This window comes from Octopus bimaculoides, chromosome 18 (assembly GCF_046866305.1).
Source record: "Octopus bimaculoides isolate indiv1 chromosome 18, ASM4686630v1, whole genome shotgun sequence".
NCBI lineage: Eukaryota > Metazoa > Mollusca > Cephalopoda > Octopoda > Octopodidae > Octopus > Octopus bimaculoides.
Genome location: NC_142945.1, coordinates 14319791 through 14338868, shown reverse-complemented (window position 1 = coordinate 14338868; position 19078 = coordinate 14319791). Strand labels below are relative to the sequence as shown.

Genomic DNA, 19078 nt, shown 5'->3' with positions numbered 1-19078 from the left:
TGGTGCCAAAATATCTCTTACTCCACCTGGAGGTACTGCATGCTATTGGAAAACTCATAAGATATGCAATTTCTTTGTTCACATAAAGAATATGTGCCACAGTCTGGCAGTTCAGTGTGTGGAGATCTCTAGAATAAATACCTTACTTGAAAATATGTAAGAATTAGTGTTAGTAGAGAATCTATAGAATACTGCCTCAAGAAAACTCTTCCGATGCATGCTAGCATAGAATGAAAGAAAAAAACAGATGTAACTCAATGATGATGACAATGTCATCATCTCAGGCATTGAATAAGGAGAGTTTTGAGAGGCTGGAGAGAAATGACACATGCATGATTTGTTGACCATGTATTGTTAATCTACGTGTGAGATAGAGAACAGATGAGCTGAGAGAGAGACTGGTCATTAAAAAACTTCCAAAATATGCAAGAAAGACAACTGCTCTAGTATAGACGTTTGATGTGAAGGGGCAATGAGCTATTTGTGGAAAATTGCTGTGTAGGGTACTTGTGACAGTAAAAGGTATTGGAAGAAGTGGTGAGACCAGATCTTAAGATACTGGGTTTCACAGAAGAAATAGCAAAAGACAAACCAGTAGTGATATGCTATATAGCACATCAGCCTGGAAAAATAGACATTATAACGATACAGCTCATTTTGTGCCACATATATTTTGACTATGAAAGACAAACAAGCATTGCTTAAGTATTTTGCCTTTTGTCCCATTTCTGACCGCATCTAGTTTCATGGGACAATCAAAATTTTTATTACTTTTTCTTTCAGGTTCACCAAACTACATGGCACCAGAGGTACTGAAAGGTGGAGACATGACGGTGACATCTGACCTTTGGTCATTAGGCTGTGTTCTTTATGAAATGTATACAGGCAAGTTCATAGATTGTTGTTTAGTGCCATGTGTTTTTAACGAGTGTTTTTTTGTTATAATAGTAACAACCATTGTTGTCACAGTTATTCCTTTTGGTCATTACCCAGGACTCATAAATGTAGGCGATGACTTAACAGTGTTTGCTTCTCCCAGTTATGAAAGCCATTATTGATTTCATAATGTCCCCAATTCTTGTGGCATATGGCACTGAGTAACTGTTAATTCCTAGTTGCTGCCATTTCATCTCCTTTACAAGCACAAGCCTGGTTGTGTGGTTAAGAAGCTCACTATGCAACCACATGGTTTCAGGTTCAGTCCTACTGCCCAGCACATTGGGCAAGTGTCTTCTATTATAACCCAAAGCCAACCAAAACCTTGTGAGTGGATTTGGTAGAGGGAAACTGTGTGGAAGCTTGTTGTATATATGTATGTGTTTGTGTTGGTCCACTGCTTAACAGCTGGTGTTGGTTTGTTTATGTCCTTGTAACTTAGTGGTTTGGCAAAAAGAGACAGATAGAATCAGTACCAGACTTAAAAATAAGTACTGGAGTCAGTTTGTTTGACCCTTCAAAGTGGTGCCCCAGCATGGCCACAGTCCAGTGACTGAAACAAGTAAAAGAGAAAAAATTACTCCCCAATATATATTTCGTGCGTTAGAAATAAATGTTGCAAAACATTTAGTTGTTTTTTGCAGATCCTTGGAAGAGAATGTATCTCAGGATATTGGGCCTCATAGAACAATATTTATCTCTAATTGTAGAGGAAACATGTGGATGATGTAGACCCAGGAAGATGTGGGACAAAGTGGTAAGAAAAGATCTCAGATGTTGGGCCTCACAGAGGGGATGACAGGATACCGTGACTCCTGGTGGTTTGCTGCGCTTGAGAAGATACACCAAGCGAAGTAAAATTGTTGATGCCCTTAGGCATGTCCCCAGCATCCCTCACCCAACTGAGCTTTCTTAATCTTGTGGGCACATGGGTGCCGGTGCCATTTAAAACACCTGTACCAGTGCCATGTAAAAGCACCTGCGCCAATGCTCTGTAAAGTGGGTGGCATTAGGAAGGGCATCCAGCCATAGAAACCATGCCAAAACAGACGTGGAACCCAAACAGCTCTTCAGCTTGCCAGTTGCTGTCAAACCATCCAACCCATGCTAGCATGGAAAGTGGACATTAAATGATGATGATGGAAACAAAAGATGTATTATCTGTAACCTAGTTTTTTTTTTCCCCCTTTGTTGCATTTGCAGGTCACCAACCTTTTCAAGCAGAAACATTCCAGGAGCTTGTTGATAAAATAGTTAACGATGATTACCCTCCTCCTAAAGTTATAGGTAATGTTGAATTAAATCTTTTAAGTCTTGAAATATTTTCACTCAAATCCAAAAGCAATTTGAAACTTAGGGGTAGATATTGTGTTGTGCCTTGTTGAGTGGAACACAACACAAAGTTTGCTGGAGGACTTCATGTCATGACCATGTGATAATTTCAGTGTCCTAACCTCACAACCATTGTATCTCTAGTTCCCATAATTATCTCATTATTTTTAACGGTTTTATTTTTCTTGATTTAGGTTCCAAACCATCCTTAAAACCTTCATCTGAATTTCTTGACCTTCTGAAAAGATTGTTAGAAAAGGATCCTTATAAAAGGTATTATTACTTGATATATTCTTGTATTTGAAAGGCACAATTGTTGTATGGTTAAGATATGTAATAGGTCTGTGATACTTAAATACTTTTTCCAGGGTTTTGATAGAGCACCAGTGATGCCACAAATTCTTTGAGCACCCTAACAGTTCATGCTTCTATTAATAACTAGGTTGTTACCCATTGCTATGCTGCCGGTAGAAATATTTGCTAATCTTGCACATGCCTTCATAAATTGTTCAAAGTGTTGCAGCATCTATATGTTGAAAGAGACACACATTAAAAATAAAAACAATATGTTTTATATATATACACATATAGCCTTTCTTTGAAGTCTGTGTTTGAGCTGTGTTGACAGATTTGTACTTAAATTGCCCCCATTTTTAATCAAAACTTGTTAGTTACTAAAGTGACTACACTACCTACATATCTTTCATATTTGCTCTCTGTCTCTCTTTCTCTGTATTTCTCTCTCAACAGCAACTTTTTCTCCTTCTCTTCTTTCTTTCCTCTACACAGATGTTACAGACAGACAGACAGAGATCAGCTTCTCTTATATAACATAAGGTTAATAAATATCACTGTCTTGTTATTTGTGAAATTGTAGGATAACTTGGTTCGATCTGGTACATCATCCATTTTGGGAAGGAGAGCTGGAAAATTTGCTGAAACAGTTTTTTAACAACACTTCAAATGGAACAGATATATCAAGTGACGAGAAATTGAACCACAGTGTGTTGTCTTCAGACAGCGAGCACAGCCAGAGTACGCAGGACATTTCTGCTGCCCCAACCTTTGAAGAAGAGCAGACCGTCACTCAATCAACATCAGCCCATGATAATGATGCATCCATTGCTGAGGAAGTAAACACTTGTAAGTATTGTTAATGTTGTGTTGTTGTTAAGAACCGGGTCTGTCCTGAATCAAAATATCTCTGATCAAAGCCATTCTAGTTGTGACTTTTTCCCATCTTCATTATTTCTTTGCAGCAATAACTTCTTCGCCTATAGCAGACTTAAATACTTTCAAGCCAAAAATGCATACAGTTGGAGAAACCAGTTTAGGAGAAGGTCTTTTTACTTTGAGGTGTGTATGATTTCATATTCATTTCTCACATTGTCACAAAGGGCTTGGATTTAGACAAAAGGAGAAATTGTTGTCTAAAGGACAATTACTTAAGCCTTTCACTCCCTGTGGATCATAGGCCATTGATTTGGGGCTTTTCTCTGCTGTTCACAACTCTAGATTTGCTTTTCCTGAGAAGAGACTTTTCTGTCCCAGATTTTGTTGGTTTTGAATTGTCAGCAATGCTTGTGTAACTTCATGGAGGTGCATGGCTTAGTGGCTAGGGTGTTGGACCCATGATTGTAAGATTGTGGTTTCAATTCCTGGACTGGGTGACGCATTGTGTTCTTGACCAAAAACACTTCATTCCACGTTGCACTCAGCTGGCAAAAATGAGTAATCCTGCAACAGACTGGCATCCCATTCAGGTGGGGAATTTATATGCCATGAAACCAGAAAACCGGCCTTTATTAGCCAGTATGACTTGAGAAATTAACATTACTTTATTTTTTCTGTAACTTCGTATTTTGCTTGGTAGTGATGCTGTCTCTATGCCAATGTATTTTTACCTCTGAGAAGAGATGGACCACTTTAGTCTGACTCCTCTCCTTTGACCTATCCAGCATGGGAGGCCCTACAAGGAGCTTGTGCTCTGGTGACATAGCTTTTGGGGATCATTGAGGCACACAAGCCACCACACAGCCATAAGGACTGGACCTTGTGGTAAAGATTCCCTTAGTGACTTGTGGAGGATTATGTTATAACGGTGCCAAAATTATAAAGAAAACTTGTTGTAAAGGAGGCTTTATTTGAGTAACTCTACCTAAAGTGTTTTGATTTCTTCAAATTCCAGAGCTTTTTTATGCCTTCCAAATTTCACCTTTCTAATATGAACAATGAAGCATAGCTTAATGTATCATGGATTGAGATTAATAGAAAAGATAGTTGTGTAGAGAAGAACATTTCTCAAAATCATATTTATCAAACTTAGATGTATATAGTATTCTTCCTTCTTTTTTTCTATTCACTCTCTTTGTAGCACTCGATCATCCACAAATATTCCGTCCAAAAATCATTCCATTTCACTTGTACAGTCTTGTGGTTCTCCAACTTATCCAAATGAAGTCTTACAAAATCCTGAATCTAACACAGGACTTCTAGAATTACTTTATCATCCAACAGACTTTAATGTCACACCAATTGCTGATAATCCAAAGGTGAGAGTGCTGATATATATTTTTTTCAATTAATTCATTATGTTTACTATTGAATTAAATTTTCAAACCTTTTACTACATTGTATAAGGTCAGTTTTGTTGATATTGATACTCTTTTCCAATTAGGCTATTTATAGTAATAAAAGTAAAACTATTTTTGTAGGTGTTATCTTAATGGCAACTCATCTCTCAAACTGCTTTTGTAAATTATTGCATCTCTCCATTAAGGCAGCTCAGCTTACCATACTATTAATCTAATTTTCTTCGTAGGTCATCAAATGTATACCTGTCTGTGTTATGTAGCTGTGACCAGTGCCCTCTGACAGGCTCCCGTTCCGTAAAATGACTGGCATGTAAAATGCATCATCTGAACGTGGCCGATGCCAGTACCCCCTGATTGGCTCCCGTTCCGGTGGCACATAAAATGCATCATCCAAATGTGGCCGATGCCAGTACCCCCCCCCCCCTGACTGGCTCCTGTGCTGGTGGCATGTAAAAAGCACTAGCAGAACGTGATCAATGCCAGGCCTGCCTGATTGGCTCCTGTGCCGGTGGCATGTAAAAAGCACCCACTACACTCTCGGAGTGATTGGCATTAGGAAGAGCATCCAGCTGTAGAAACCTTGCCAGATCAGATTGAGGCCTGGTGTAGCTGCTGGCTCTCCAGACCTCAGTCAAACCATCAAATGATGATGATGATATATATATATATATATATATATATATATATATATATATATATATATTTATGTATGTGTGTCTTTGTGTCTGTATTTGTTCCCCCACCATTGCTTGGCAACCAATGTTGGTGTGTTTACGTCCCTGTAACTTAGCGGTTCAGAAAAAAAGAGACTGATAGACTAAGTACTAGGTTTACCAAAGAATATATCCAGGGGTCGATTTCTTTGACTAATAAAACCACCCTTTAAGGCGGTGCTCCAGCATGGCTGCAGACAAATGACTGAAACAAGTAAAAGAATAAAAGAATATATATACTCACATTCTGTATATTATATATACATGTGGGTATGTGTGTGTGTATGTATATGTTTGCATGTATGTGTGTAATGTGATGATAGTTTTCCAAATTGTTAACTATATACTTTGATGTTAACTAAAACGCAGGTGGCCATTGAGCTAAGAAGAAAGTGTAGTTTTAAATTAACGATCCCAAACTATGCAATCCGAGTTTCTGTAAGAGCAAAATTACAGACCAAAATTAATGGCCATACTTTACAATTTCCATAAGCATGAAATTCTATAACCTGAGGTAGCCATAATGCAGAGGAATGCCTGTGTACACACACACACACATCATCCTCATACACTATTTTTCTCTACAGATAACTAAAGTTATACCCTTGAAATATGAAGCAAAGTCTCTACCCATTGCTCCCTATGGAGGTAAGCCAAAGAATTTCATTTATATTTTAAATTTTTTTATTCACAACATTAGCATCATTTTACAACAGCTGTAACTGATTTTCTCAGTGGAGGCGCAATGGCCCAGTGGTTAGGGCAGCGGACTCACGGTCATAGGATCACGGTTTCGATTCCCAGACCGGGCATTGTGAGTGTTTATTGAGCGAAAACACCTAAAGCTCTACGAGACTCCTGCAGGGGATGGTGGTGAACCCTGCTGTACTCTTTCACCACAACTTTCTCTCACTCTTACTTCCTGTTTCTGTTGTGCCTGTAATTCAAAGGGTCAGCCTTGTCACACTGTGTCACGCTGAATATCCCCGAGAACTACGTTAAGGGTACACGTGTCTGTGGAGTGCTCAGCCACTTGCACGTTAACTTCATGAGCAGGCTGTTCCGTTGATCGGATCAACTGGAACCCTCGACGTCGTAAGCGACGGAGTGCCAACAACAACTGATTTTCTCAACACTAAAACTGCCTATAATACTGTCGTCACATCAAGCTATATTTCCTTGTTGAAGCACACCACTCACTGATGAAACATATGTAATGTTATTGAACATCTAATTAAGCCGGTAGAAATAGCAGAGATTATAGAGAGCTGGACTATCTGCTCTAGATTATCTGATGTTTGGTACCTCACAGCTTTGGTTTTCACTTCTATTACAATTGATTGTTCTTTTCACAATTTTGGAATTTATTTAGTAAGTACCATTAAGATACTGAAACATCAGTGATATGCCATCTCTTTCAAAAAGCTATCTTGAACAGGTAAAAATGAAATTATACAGTTACGTAGAGAAAAATTATATTTCATAGCTTAGACTACAATAATGCAACTATATTTGAAAAGTTTTAATTCATAACTTACTGTTCTTGATTAACTGTGTTATTTGTTGATAAATTTGGACAATGGGTGTGGTTAAAGCAAGAGAGAGATAGAGTAGATGCTTAATCATCATCATCATTTAATGTCTGTTTTCCATGTTGGCATAGGTTGGACAGTTTAACAGGGGCTGATTAGATATAAGACTGCACCAGGCTTCACTGTCTGTTTTGGCTGGGTACTTTTCCTAACATTAACCACCTTACAGAGTGGATTTGATATTATATTATATAAAGTTTATAGCCTCATTGTTTTGGGTTCAAATTCTGATGGTGGTGACCTTGTATTTACCTGTTCTAATTGTCAATAAATTTGATTCCAGTAATGTACCAAGAAGAATTCAGTTATCCATTGCAAAGAGTATCTTGTACTTAATCAAAAGATATTATTTTGATATTAAGCTATGCAAACTGTAATTTCTTTTATATCTTTTGTGTCATTCTTGTGTGTTTCAGTGGAAAAAATCTTGACTTTATCTGAAAAAGCTTACCAAAAACACATCAGTCAGATTATAGATATATTTCTAAATGTAGAAAAAGGTCCACCCACTCAGAAACGCCATAACTTCTTAAACTATCTTGGAACACTGGTCTCCAATGTTACTATTGCCAATTCCTTGGTTAATCATGGGATGTTGACTCATTTGGCAAGGCAAGCCAAAGACAGTAATAATACTGACCTGTAAGTATATTTTGAACCCGAAAATATTTTTCTTTTTGTGTGTGTCATTTGAATACCACTGTGTGGTATCTTGGGCAAGTGTCTTCTGCTCTAGCCTCAGGCTGACCAAAGCCTTGTAAGTGGATTTGGTAAATGGAAACTGAAAGAAGACTGCCGTGTGTGTGTGTGTGTCCCACCGCCTGACAACTGGTGTTGGTGTGTTCATGTCCCTATAACTTAGTGTTTCGGCAAATGAAACTGACAGAATAAGTGCCAGGTTTAAAAATAATAAAAAAAAGTGCTGGGGTCACTTCATTCAAATAAAATTTTTCAAGGCAGTGTTCCAGCATGACTACAGTCTAATGACTGAAACAAGTAAAAGAATGACTGTATATAAGTAATTCAGAATTCTCTGTATGTAAGGTGCTAAAAACTGTGTTTTATGATTATCATGTAGTTGAAATTTTTGATAATAAAAGAAGTTTGAAAACCACATTTTGATATAAAAAAAAAAAAATCCAAAAGACTAGAAATTGTAAAAATTTTCTAGACACTGAAGACTAATAACTTTCTTTTAGCAAATGTTACATAATCACAACCAATTAAAAGGCAGCTTTATTTTCGTATAGATGTTAACACAGACTTTTATTATTAAACAAATAAGCATCTATGTATATATTATTTACACATTGTGTAAGGTGGTAAGCTGGCAGAATCATTAGCACACTAGATGAAATGCTTAACGGTATTTCGCCCATCATTACGTTCTGAGTTCAAATTCCACTGAGGTCGACTTTGCCTTTCATCCTTCCAGGGTCAATAAAATAAGTATCAGTTGAACACTGGGGTCAATGTAATTGACTCATCCCCACCTCCCCCAAGCTGCCTTTGTGGCAAAAATTTGAATTAATTATTTACACATTGTGCATATATAGTATGCATCTATTTCATATATATGCTATGTACATATTATCTATATAAAAAAATGAAAGTTAAAATGTTCATGGCGAGTAATAAAGCCCACCACACTAGTCTTTCTTTTATTCACAGATATCAAATCTTTTGCATATCCCTGATTGCAGTTTTAGATACAAAACATTACAATACAGAAGGTTATATCTGCATTTGTTTTTGTCCTCACTGAAATATAATTTCATGTTTGCTGCTTCTTCTAGGAGATCTAAATTAAGTCGTGTTGCAGCTCTTCTGGTAAATTCTACAACAGAAATTGAAGATGTTGTAAATGTTTCAGAGGTGAGTATTGCTAGTCTTTTAATAATATCTTTGATGCCATTCTACAAACACTTATTTGTAGTCATTTTTGTAAAAATTTCAGTGACTTTTCAGTAATGTTTATTGTTATATTTTTAGTGTACCTATAGTAACTGTTTAGTGTCTCTTCATTACATGATCAACATCTTTTGACTACAGTATCTTATAAATCAGTGAGTCACAGCTTGGACAAATTATTAGGATAATGATCTACGTGCGAAAGGATCAACAATTTGTATTCTAGCATTGTTTCTTTGCTGAACCCTTAGCAAAGATACTTTAATTTCAGGGATCAAATTCACCTAGTCAGTACCATATTGAGTGCTAAAAATGCCAAAGAGACTACAAAACTTCAGAAAGAGCACAAGACAGTAAACAGTATAAATGCTTGAGACTGCTTCTGGTTCTGATACAAACTTGTTGTTTTAAAATGATCTAAAGGCACAGGAGTGGCTGTGTGGAGTGAGTTGCTTGCTTACCAACCACATGGTCCTGGGTTCAGTCCCACTGCGTGACACCTTGGGTAAGTGTCTTCTACTATAGCCTCGGGCCGACCAAAGCCTTGTGAGTGGATTTGGTAGACGGAAACTGGAAGAAACCCATCGTATATGTATATATATATATATATATATATATATATATGTGTGTGTGTGTGTTTGTGTGTCTGTTTGTCCCCCCAGCGTTGCTTGACAATCGATGCTGGTGTGTTTACGTCCCCGTAACTTAGCGGTTCGGCAAAAGACACCAATAGAGTAAGTACTAGGCTTACAAAGAATAAGCTCTGGGGTCGATTTGCTCGACTATAAAGGTGGTGCTCCAGCATGGCCGCAGTCAAATGACTGAAAAGAGTAAATTAAAATCTATCAAAATTTCATGTTAATTTAAATTCCAAACACCAGTTTAATGACAGTTAATTTCCTAAATTTGTCCTTATTTTCAAAATTGAGTGAAACAAAGGCAGTGTGTTTCAAAAGAAATATGATAAATTGACAAGAGGGTTAATATTAGGTAACTAGATTGAGTGAAACATTTAACAAGGGTATTTAATGAGGCTTCACTAAATATCTAATTGTTATTTCTCAAAAGGGTGTTCATTTAAAACTGATTATTGATTATTCAAGAACAAAAAGCAACTATCACAACTACACAAATAACATCATGAGTTTTTTTTTTTTTCATTAATTAATATGAAATAACTGAATGGTTTTTTTTTTTTAAACTTTATTTCCAGCCCATCACTATATTTACTGAATTACTCCGTGACAATCTTAAAAATGGTAAACTGCGGCACAGCTTACTGCCTGCTGTTGGGGAACTTCTCTTTCTTGTGGCTTGTCAAGTAAGTAAACACATACACACACACACACATCGTTCTTTTACTTGTTCTTGTCATTGGATTGTAACCATACTGTAGCACTGCCTTCTAGAATATAGTTGATTACATTGATCCCTCTACTTATTTTATCAACCTCTAAAGTTGAACTGATTGAGATTTGGACTCAGAAGGAGAAGGGCGGTTACCAAATATGACAAGATATTTTCTTCAATCAATGTTTTACAAATTCTGTCCAATAGCAAGACATGAAGCCTGTATCTATTACTTGAAGAACTAGTTAACCTGCAAGAGTTATAGATGAGAGAATCAGTGGTGGTAAAAAGAGTGAAGATGCATCATTGTCATTGCTATTTAGATTCTGTTTTCCATGCTGGCATGGGTTGGACTGTTTGACAGGAGCAGGTGAATCAGGAGACTGCTCCAGGCTCTAATGTCAGCTTTGGCATGGTTTCTATGGCTGGATGCCCTTCCTAAGACCAGCAACTTTACAGTGTGTGGCTGGGTGCTTTTAATGTGGCTCTGGCACATGCCTTAAAACTTATCAAGTTCAATTCTTAGAAGTACATCAGTCTTATATAGACATGCTAGGGAAAACAAAAAGCATTAATGAAGAAACAAAGCTAAGTTTATATACAAGCCAAATTTAAAACTGACGGAGAAAAACCGCTGAATTTATGTCTAATTAAAATATATCTGAATTTTCTTACTTATTCTTGCTTGTTATTTTAGGAAAGTCAAAGAGGCGAGAGTATCGAAAACTGGTCTGTTCCTACAATGACACACACAATTATTGCTAAATGTTGCCGTGAAGAGGTAAGTATGGTTTTGTTTCAAAGTTTAACCTGTGTATAATGATTTCATTATTATTGATGACATTTATCTTCATGAGGGTGTGTATGTTTTGTATGTGCCTCTGTAGGTATGTGTTTGTGATGAATATATCCAGTGTGATTATTAATATGTCACTGCCATATTTATTCACTTTTCTGTTCTGTTTAATTATCAGTGTTGTCTCACTAATATTCTTCTATACACTTATATACTTACATTCTTGTGTGTGTGTGTGTGTGTGTGTGTGTGTGTGTGTGTGCATGTACAAGTATTTGAGTGTAAACAAGAAAGATTAAAAAAAGCACTCAACAATGGGGCGCAGGAGTAGCTGCGTGGTAAGTAGCTTGCTTACCAACCACATGGTTCTGGGTTCATTCCCATTGCGTGACACCTTGGGCAAGTGTCTTCTCCTATAGCCTCAGGCTGACCAAAGTCTCATGAGTGGATTTGGTAGACAGAAACTGAAAGAAGCCCATCGTATATATGTATATATATGCGTTTCTGTGTTTGTCCCCCCAACATAGCTTGACAACCGATAGTGGTGTGTTTATGTCACCGTAACCTAGCAGTTCAGCAAAAGAGACCGATAGGATAAGTACTAGGTTTCCAGAAAATAAGTCCTGGGGTCAATTTGTCAACCAAAGGCGGTGCTCCAGCATGGCCGCAGTCAAATGACTGAAAACAAGTAAAAGAGGGTAATATATGTAGAGAGGAGTATTATATATATTGAGGTAACACTTTATACTTTGTAATTCAACGTTTTATGTCTCGAATCCTCAGACAAAATATGAAGAGTGGTACAAGAAATTTTGATATTTTTACCATATTGGAAATTTTCAAAGAAAAATTTATCAAATAGGTTTCATCATCATCATCATCGTCATTTAATGCCTGTTTTCCATGTTAGACAGTTTGACTGAAAACTGGCTAAGCTGAGGAGCTGCACCAGGTTCCAATCTGATTCGGCATGGTTTCTATGGCTGGATGCCCTTCCTAACGCCAACCACTCCAAGAGTGTAGTGGGTGCCTATTACATGCCACTGGTACAGGTGCCAGTTGCGTAACACCAGCATCGGCCATGACTACGATCTCACTTGGCTTGACTCTTCTCAAGCACAATGTATCACTAAAGATCTCGGTCCCTTGTCACTGCCTCTGTGAGGCCCAACGTTTGAGCAGTGCTTTTTACATGCCATCGGCATGAGTGCCAGTTGTACAACACTGGCATCGGCTATGACTATGATTTCACTTGTCTTGACAGGTTTTCTCAAGCATGGTATATCATTCAACGCTCGTAGCAATATTATCTATCTTATTTCCTAGTAAAGAAGAGTAATACATGTCTCACTGTGTATAGTTACATAAAGTGGAGGCACAATGGCCCAGTGGTTAGAGCAGCAGACTCGCGGTCATAGGATCGCGGTTTCAATTCCCAGACCAGGCGTTGTGAGTGTTCATTGAGCGAAAACACCTAAAGCTCCATGAGGCTCCGGCAGGGGATGGTGGTGAACCCTGCTGTACTCTTTCACCACAACTTTCTCTCACTCTTACTTCCTGTTTCTGTTGTGCCTGTAATTCAAAGGGTCAGCCTTGTCACACTGTGTCATGCTGAATATCCCTGAGAACTACGTTAAGTGTACATGTGTCTATGGAGTGCTCAGCCACTTGCACGTTAATTTCACGAGCAGGCTGTTCCGTTGATCGGATCAACTGGAACCCTCGACGTCGTAAGCGACGGAGTGCCAACAACAACAGTTACATAAATATGTATGTCTGTGTGAATGTGTATATCTGAGTATATTAATATGTATATGACTGGTGTGTTTCATGGGGCTATAAAAATAAGAACCAGCATTTGTAGAACAATATTCTTTGGTACTTTTCAGGGTGATATCATTGTGAACCATTTGGCTGCTAAAATAATTGAGAATGTGACCACAACATTTGGTCATCATGCTCAGGTAAGTCCAATATCTGCAAAATACTGGGGTGTTGGAAATAGCTATGGATAATTTTTACTTCTAAAATGATATTTATCTCTCTATATAGAAATGTTGAAATTTATGAAAAAATGATTCCAGTGATGGAGAACTGAATGCAAAATAGAATCTATATATATTCAATAAATAATGTATGTGTGTGCATTGCAATTATTACCAGATATTTGAGGATCTTTTTGGTATGTGTTTGTTTTGGTTTTTCCAATATTTAATATTCAGATACTTATCCAAACTTTTAAAAGAAATTTGTGATTATCTCTTCCAGAAATTTGCTACAAATGAAATAGGTCAGTCACTTTGGTATCTTTACAAACAAACAGCCATGGATTCCTTGCAAATTACAGTCATACTGGTAAGATTTTTATAATACCATACCCTTTCATTTAAAAAACAGTAACTTCTGTGTAGAAATGTAACTGACTTTCTGTGGATATACGATAAAAATGAATAAATGCTCATGGAAGAAGTATTGTGAACTGGTTGTAGGGAATATTCTAGTTAGAAGTAGATAAAATTGAAAAGGTATTACCACCTAAAAAGATTATGCTGCAGTTATCAAAGCATACAATATTGAGGTGTATGTGGAGAAGCTGTATTGTTGGTCCAACAAGCCAAGTTTGCATGAAAAAGTGATTTAAAGGTTTCAGAAGTTCATATAATGAAACATATTTTTGAAAAAAAAATTGATGCCCCCTTATAAACCCATCATAAATATTTCTGGTTTTAATGATTTTAATTAGTAAAAATTAGATCAAATTTTTCATCGGTGAAAGATTATGTTATTTTTGTCTTGTTTAAAGTAAATGTTTGAAACTTAAAATACACATAGTACAATTGGAGTACTACCAAACTTAACATCAAGTACAAGTAATCATTTAATCTGATAGTCAGAATCTATGAAATCTAAATTCTGGAACAGTTCTGCTGAGCAGATGACATGTTTTTGACTTCTCGTCTTATCAATTATATTTTCATTTTATTGCTAGGGTGACGGTTCATCTCAACTTGCATTTTGCAACATTTATACCAAACTTTGTAATATAATTCCTCTATTAACAGCTAGAATTTCTGTCATGCAGAAAAAGGAAAATAAAATTTCATACTTACAATATTTATTTATTTATTTATTTATTTATTTTTACTCTCCCTGATTTAGGCATTGTGTCGAATCACCAGACTATCTGTAAGTGTCTTTCAGAATGTTCTTGATTCTGTTGGTGTTGCCAGTGTACTGGACACTTTTTCATCTGGCATCACTCGAATACATCAGGCAGTAATCACCATGTTTGGTGCACTCCTCAGTGCAGGTTATTGTGTTCCCCGTCTACTTCAAGATAAGGTAATTGTATATCATCATCATCATCATCATGAACATCATCATCATCATCATTATTTTAAGTCCTCTTTTCCATGCTTGCATGGGTTGGTTTGGATATAATGAGACAGATATTCTATGCCTGAATGATGCCCTTCTTGCTGCCAACCTTCACTTGCTTCCAAGCAAAGCAATATTTCCCTGTGGCCAGACATATTTTCGCAGAATATTGGAAATGAATGACATTGCTCGTATGACTGATACTCATTTATAATTATCATGTGATGTCAAGACAAGGAGACACAAACATACCCACCCACATGTACGTATGTATATATATATATATATATATATATATATATATATATATATATATATATATATATATATATGTATGTATATGTATGTATATGTATGTATGTATGTATGTATATGTATATATATGTATGTATATGTATGTATATATGCAATAGAGGTAAGGAATGGAGTAAATAAGATCCGGGCTACATATGTCTCATTGTCAGCAGAACCTTGGAAGTGGTAAGTATCCGGACTTACCACTTAACTTTTGAAAATTAATTATCTTGACTGTAAATGTGATTGATACATCGTTGTTGACAGGATATAAATATCTATATTTTGTTTGGTTGTCTGTTACCATAATGACTTGACCAGTCATTCTAACTCTGGTATTAATTCATCTTACAAGAACGAAAAATGAAAAACATATAATAAGGCTATCCATAGTTGCTTTGGATACTCCTTTGTAGATGTAAATCTATTATTATCCAGGGTCTGTTCCAACAAGATTTGAACTAAAACTTCAAATATCAAACCTCTATATTAATTAACTTGTTTGTTTGATACCTTAACCCTTTTATTACTGGATTTCTGTTGATATATTTTGCTCTTGCTTCAAATAGTTTTGAAAATAATGAAGAATTTTAATAAAATTACTTTGTTGTTATTATGATGGTGTTTGAAGCACAAGTTACCATGAAATTTTGATGTAAGATTTTTATTTAGATCACTTTGAAACAAGAAGTCTGTGTCATAGAACCAGGGGTAGTTTCGGGTGGATTGGTATCTAGAGGGTTAAGTCAGTATGATATTCTGCTGTATTTTCACCAGTCTTTGAGAAATGAAAGGAGGTTATGTTGACCTTGAGAGGACTTAAGCTGCAAGAGCATTGGGTCTGAACTGGTTACCAGAAAGTATCAGTTCCAACACTGTTACTTCTACAGAAAATAATAACTTTAATTTTCAACTCTTCTGTTATTACTTTGTGCTTTGGTTTTAAAATAGGTGGGTTGTGTCCTTGCATGTTGGCAGAGCAAATTAAGACTTGGCAAGGAAGAACATCTGGCTGGAAAAACACTGCCCTAGAAAAAGAAAGCTAATCCAAAGCATCATTGTCATCGTCATTGTTGTCATCATCATTTTTTTTAGTATTTAGGAGAGGAAAAAAATGTTTGTATTTTTTTTTTTTTTTCAGGTGTTTTTGGAGCAGGTTTTTCATTTACTGGATAATCTTTCTGATGTTATCAGAGCTAAAGCATTCTTTGTTATTTTTCAACTGATTCAACACAGTCCCAACATCTTGTCAACCTGTTGTAAATCCAGGTGAGAATCTCTCTCTCTCTCTCTCTCTCTCTCTCTCTCTCTCTCTCTCTCTCTCTCTCTCTCTCTTAACATTTTACTATCAACTTATTGAATTTTAAGTTTTAACACATTAAATATGTCAGTTGGTTGACTACCCAGTGCATTTAATGTGTGTGTGTGTCCTTGTTCCCCACCACTGCTTAACAACTGGTGTTGGTATGTTTATGTTCCCGTAACCTAGTGGTTCGGCAAAAGAACTGACAGAATAATTACCAGGATCAATTCATTTGACTAAAAATTCTTCAAGCCGGTGCTGGCTGCAATCTCATGACAAACAAGTAAAAGATGAAAGGTAAAAGTATATGTTTCTGGAATTTGAAATTGGTTAAAAAGAAGTTTTAAATTCAAATCAAAAAAATATATTCCAGTATAATGATTTACTTCTCAAATATTGTACTACTTACAGAAGGCTGCATTTAGCCCTCCAGAAGGTCACAGGTTACTCACCTTTTTTCTGTTGTATTAAATAAGGAAGGTTTTATTGAACAATATAGTTCCTGGTTTACAAAAAGACCAAAAGAATGTGGTTAGGAACCCCTTAATCACACAGCCATGCTTCTATGCTTTTACATATTGTTTTGACTATGTTTTATTTATTTTTCTTATTTTAGGTTGATGATGTACATTGAAAGAGACATTCAAGGAACTGTTGCCGATCCAAAGGTTTATTCCACTTCTGACCATCTGACATCATGTTTGACAAAACTCTGTGATGTCATAGTTAAGTCTGTGCCTTATATTATAAGTATGTTGACTACTACTACTACTACTACTTTTATCTAATGCATAGTCATGTGAAGGTGCATGGCTCAGTGGTTAGAGCGTCGAGCTTACGATCGTGAGGTTGTGAGTTCGACTCCCGGACTGGGCTGCATGTTGTGTTCTTGAGCAAGACACTTTATTTCACGTTGCTCCAGTTCACTCAGCTGTAGAAATGAGTTGCGACGTCACAGGTGCCATGCTGTATCGGCCCCTTTGCCTTTCCCTTGGATAACATCAGTGGTGTGGAGAGGGGAGGCTGGTATGCATGGGTGACTGCTGACCTTCCATAAACAACCTTGCCCGGACTTGTGCCTGGGAGGGTAACTTTCTAGGTGCAATCCCATGGTAAGTCATGACCAAAGGGGGTCATGCTCATGACCCTTTTCAGGGTCTCTTAAGTTAGTGGAAGGAAGGGGAGGTAATTATCTTTAGACCAGTGACCTGGACTGAATGTTTGCTACAGAGTGAAGTCTGATGAGGAAGGGCTTCTAATGGTTGCATAACATGGTGATGTTAAATGTTACACCAGACAATGGATTAAGATGACCAACCAAAAACAGGAATGATCTCCCACACAGTTTTTTGGTTGCCAAATTTATTTCACTCACAAAGTTTCACTTTATCTGAACAGTAGTAAAAGACAATTGCCTTTTCCACTGTCTACCCTTCTGTCTACACCAAGGATGGGTAGTACCGATGTCTTCTTTGCAGGAAATTGGAGGACAGAGAGAAAGAAACCATGATGTGTTTAAGACCATCTTTTATTTTGAAGCAAGTTTCTTTTAAGCTTCAAATTCAAATTCCATCTTATACATCTACATACACATATGATGGTGTATTAACTGTAAAACACGAACTGTAGATGTTGAAGTCTGAAGAGGAGTATGTAGAAAAATGATATTAGTAACTCACCCTGAATATATAATCCTTGGGTTGATATTTGTAATGCAAAATGGTGTTTGCAGTAGAAATGACAGTCATACTGGTTAGTGCAATGTTATGAGGGAAACAAAAATAATTATTGACTATAGAGTTGTTGAGTGTGCACTTATGTCAGAAGAACTGAGAAGAGTTAGTACACGTTCTTGTTTATTTTTATTCCTGTCTTACAGAGGAAATCCTGGATGCACTTGATCCCATCAGCAGAAGACAACACATATCAAATGCTATTTTAATTAGGCAACTCCGTTTAGCCTTACCTCAAGTTGATATCATTCCAAGCTTGATCTCCAGTAATGTAAGTCAAAGTTTCTTGAAGATGCAGCTAAGATTAAGTTCCTGTTGCTATTTTCATCGTTTCCCCCTCCACCAATCTTTTAGTCTTGCAAATATCTTCATTTTAATCAACCAACATATCATTGTTCATAATGTATACATTTACATATTATATTTACATTGTAATTTAAAACAAGAGAAAAGAACAGAATTTAGAGCCAAATGGCAAAGAAAATTATTGATAAATGATAAATATTTAAATATGTTTGTTAATATGTTAATTTTTTTCCCTTCATAAGTTTATTGGAAAAATCACAATTTTGTAAACTTCTGATAGCTATTTTAACATTTTGCAATGCATCGAGCTACTGTTGGTTACAGGCCCCTCATGACTACAAGCAGTATTCCTCTCTTTAAAAAAAAATTTTGTTTTAAGTAGCTTCATATTATTTTAAAGCTTACTTCCAAAGTGGATTAAAATGGAAGTTGCTTGTTTTAGGACTGCACCAAAGCACTTCTCATCTTCAAATCTTATTGAAACCTTACTACAAACCAGTGTAAAAAAAGAAAAAAAACTGGCATAATAATTTACTTACAGCTATTTAAATTTGATGAAAGTATTCAATCTATGTTAATACATAAAATAGATGTAAAATAAAATAAAATAAAAAATAAAAACAACTTGAAATAGAGATCTACTTTCTTCACATTGAAGTTTTTAAAGTTTTTTTTTAGATTTGAAAATGGAAACAAAAACACGCAATATTAAAATGTTAAACTGCTCTAACAATTGTTTAAAAATATTGGCTGTAATCCCAGACTGAAAGTTTTTTAGTAATGCAAAAGAAAAGTGATTATGATTCTTGTATGTTTATTTTTTTTTTTTTTTTTTTCTCT

At 36.2% G+C, this 19078-nt stretch overlaps 1 protein-coding gene across 1 annotated transcript in view; it reads left to right on the top strand.

The window, feature by feature from the left end:
* The window catches only part of LOC106878544 (inactive serine/threonine-protein kinase ULK4), a 43711-nt gene that overhangs the window by 12943 nt on the left and 11690 nt on the right, over positions 1-19078 (top strand). Inside the window, exons 6-22 of the mRNA XM_089365826.1 lie at positions 784-885; positions 2140-2223; positions 2463-2541; positions 3146-3411; positions 3528-3624; positions 4643-4820; positions 6163-6223; positions 7584-7809; positions 8964-9042; positions 10292-10399; positions 11126-11209; positions 13114-13188; positions 13493-13579; positions 14384-14566; positions 16038-16165; positions 16816-16949; positions 18079-18203. Coding sequence (XP_089221952.1) covers positions 784-885; positions 2140-2223; positions 2463-2541; positions 3146-3411; positions 3528-3624; positions 4643-4820; positions 6163-6223; positions 7584-7809; positions 8964-9042; positions 10292-10399; positions 11126-11209; positions 13114-13188; positions 13493-13579; positions 14384-14566; positions 16038-16165; positions 16816-16949; positions 18079-18203 — 2096 coding nt within the window. The remainder of the gene's footprint in view (positions 1-783; positions 886-2139; positions 2224-2462; positions 2542-3145; positions 3412-3527; positions 3625-4642; positions 4821-6162; positions 6224-7583; positions 7810-8963; positions 9043-10291; positions 10400-11125; positions 11210-13113; positions 13189-13492; positions 13580-14383; positions 14567-16037; positions 16166-16815; positions 16950-18078; positions 18204-19078) is intronic.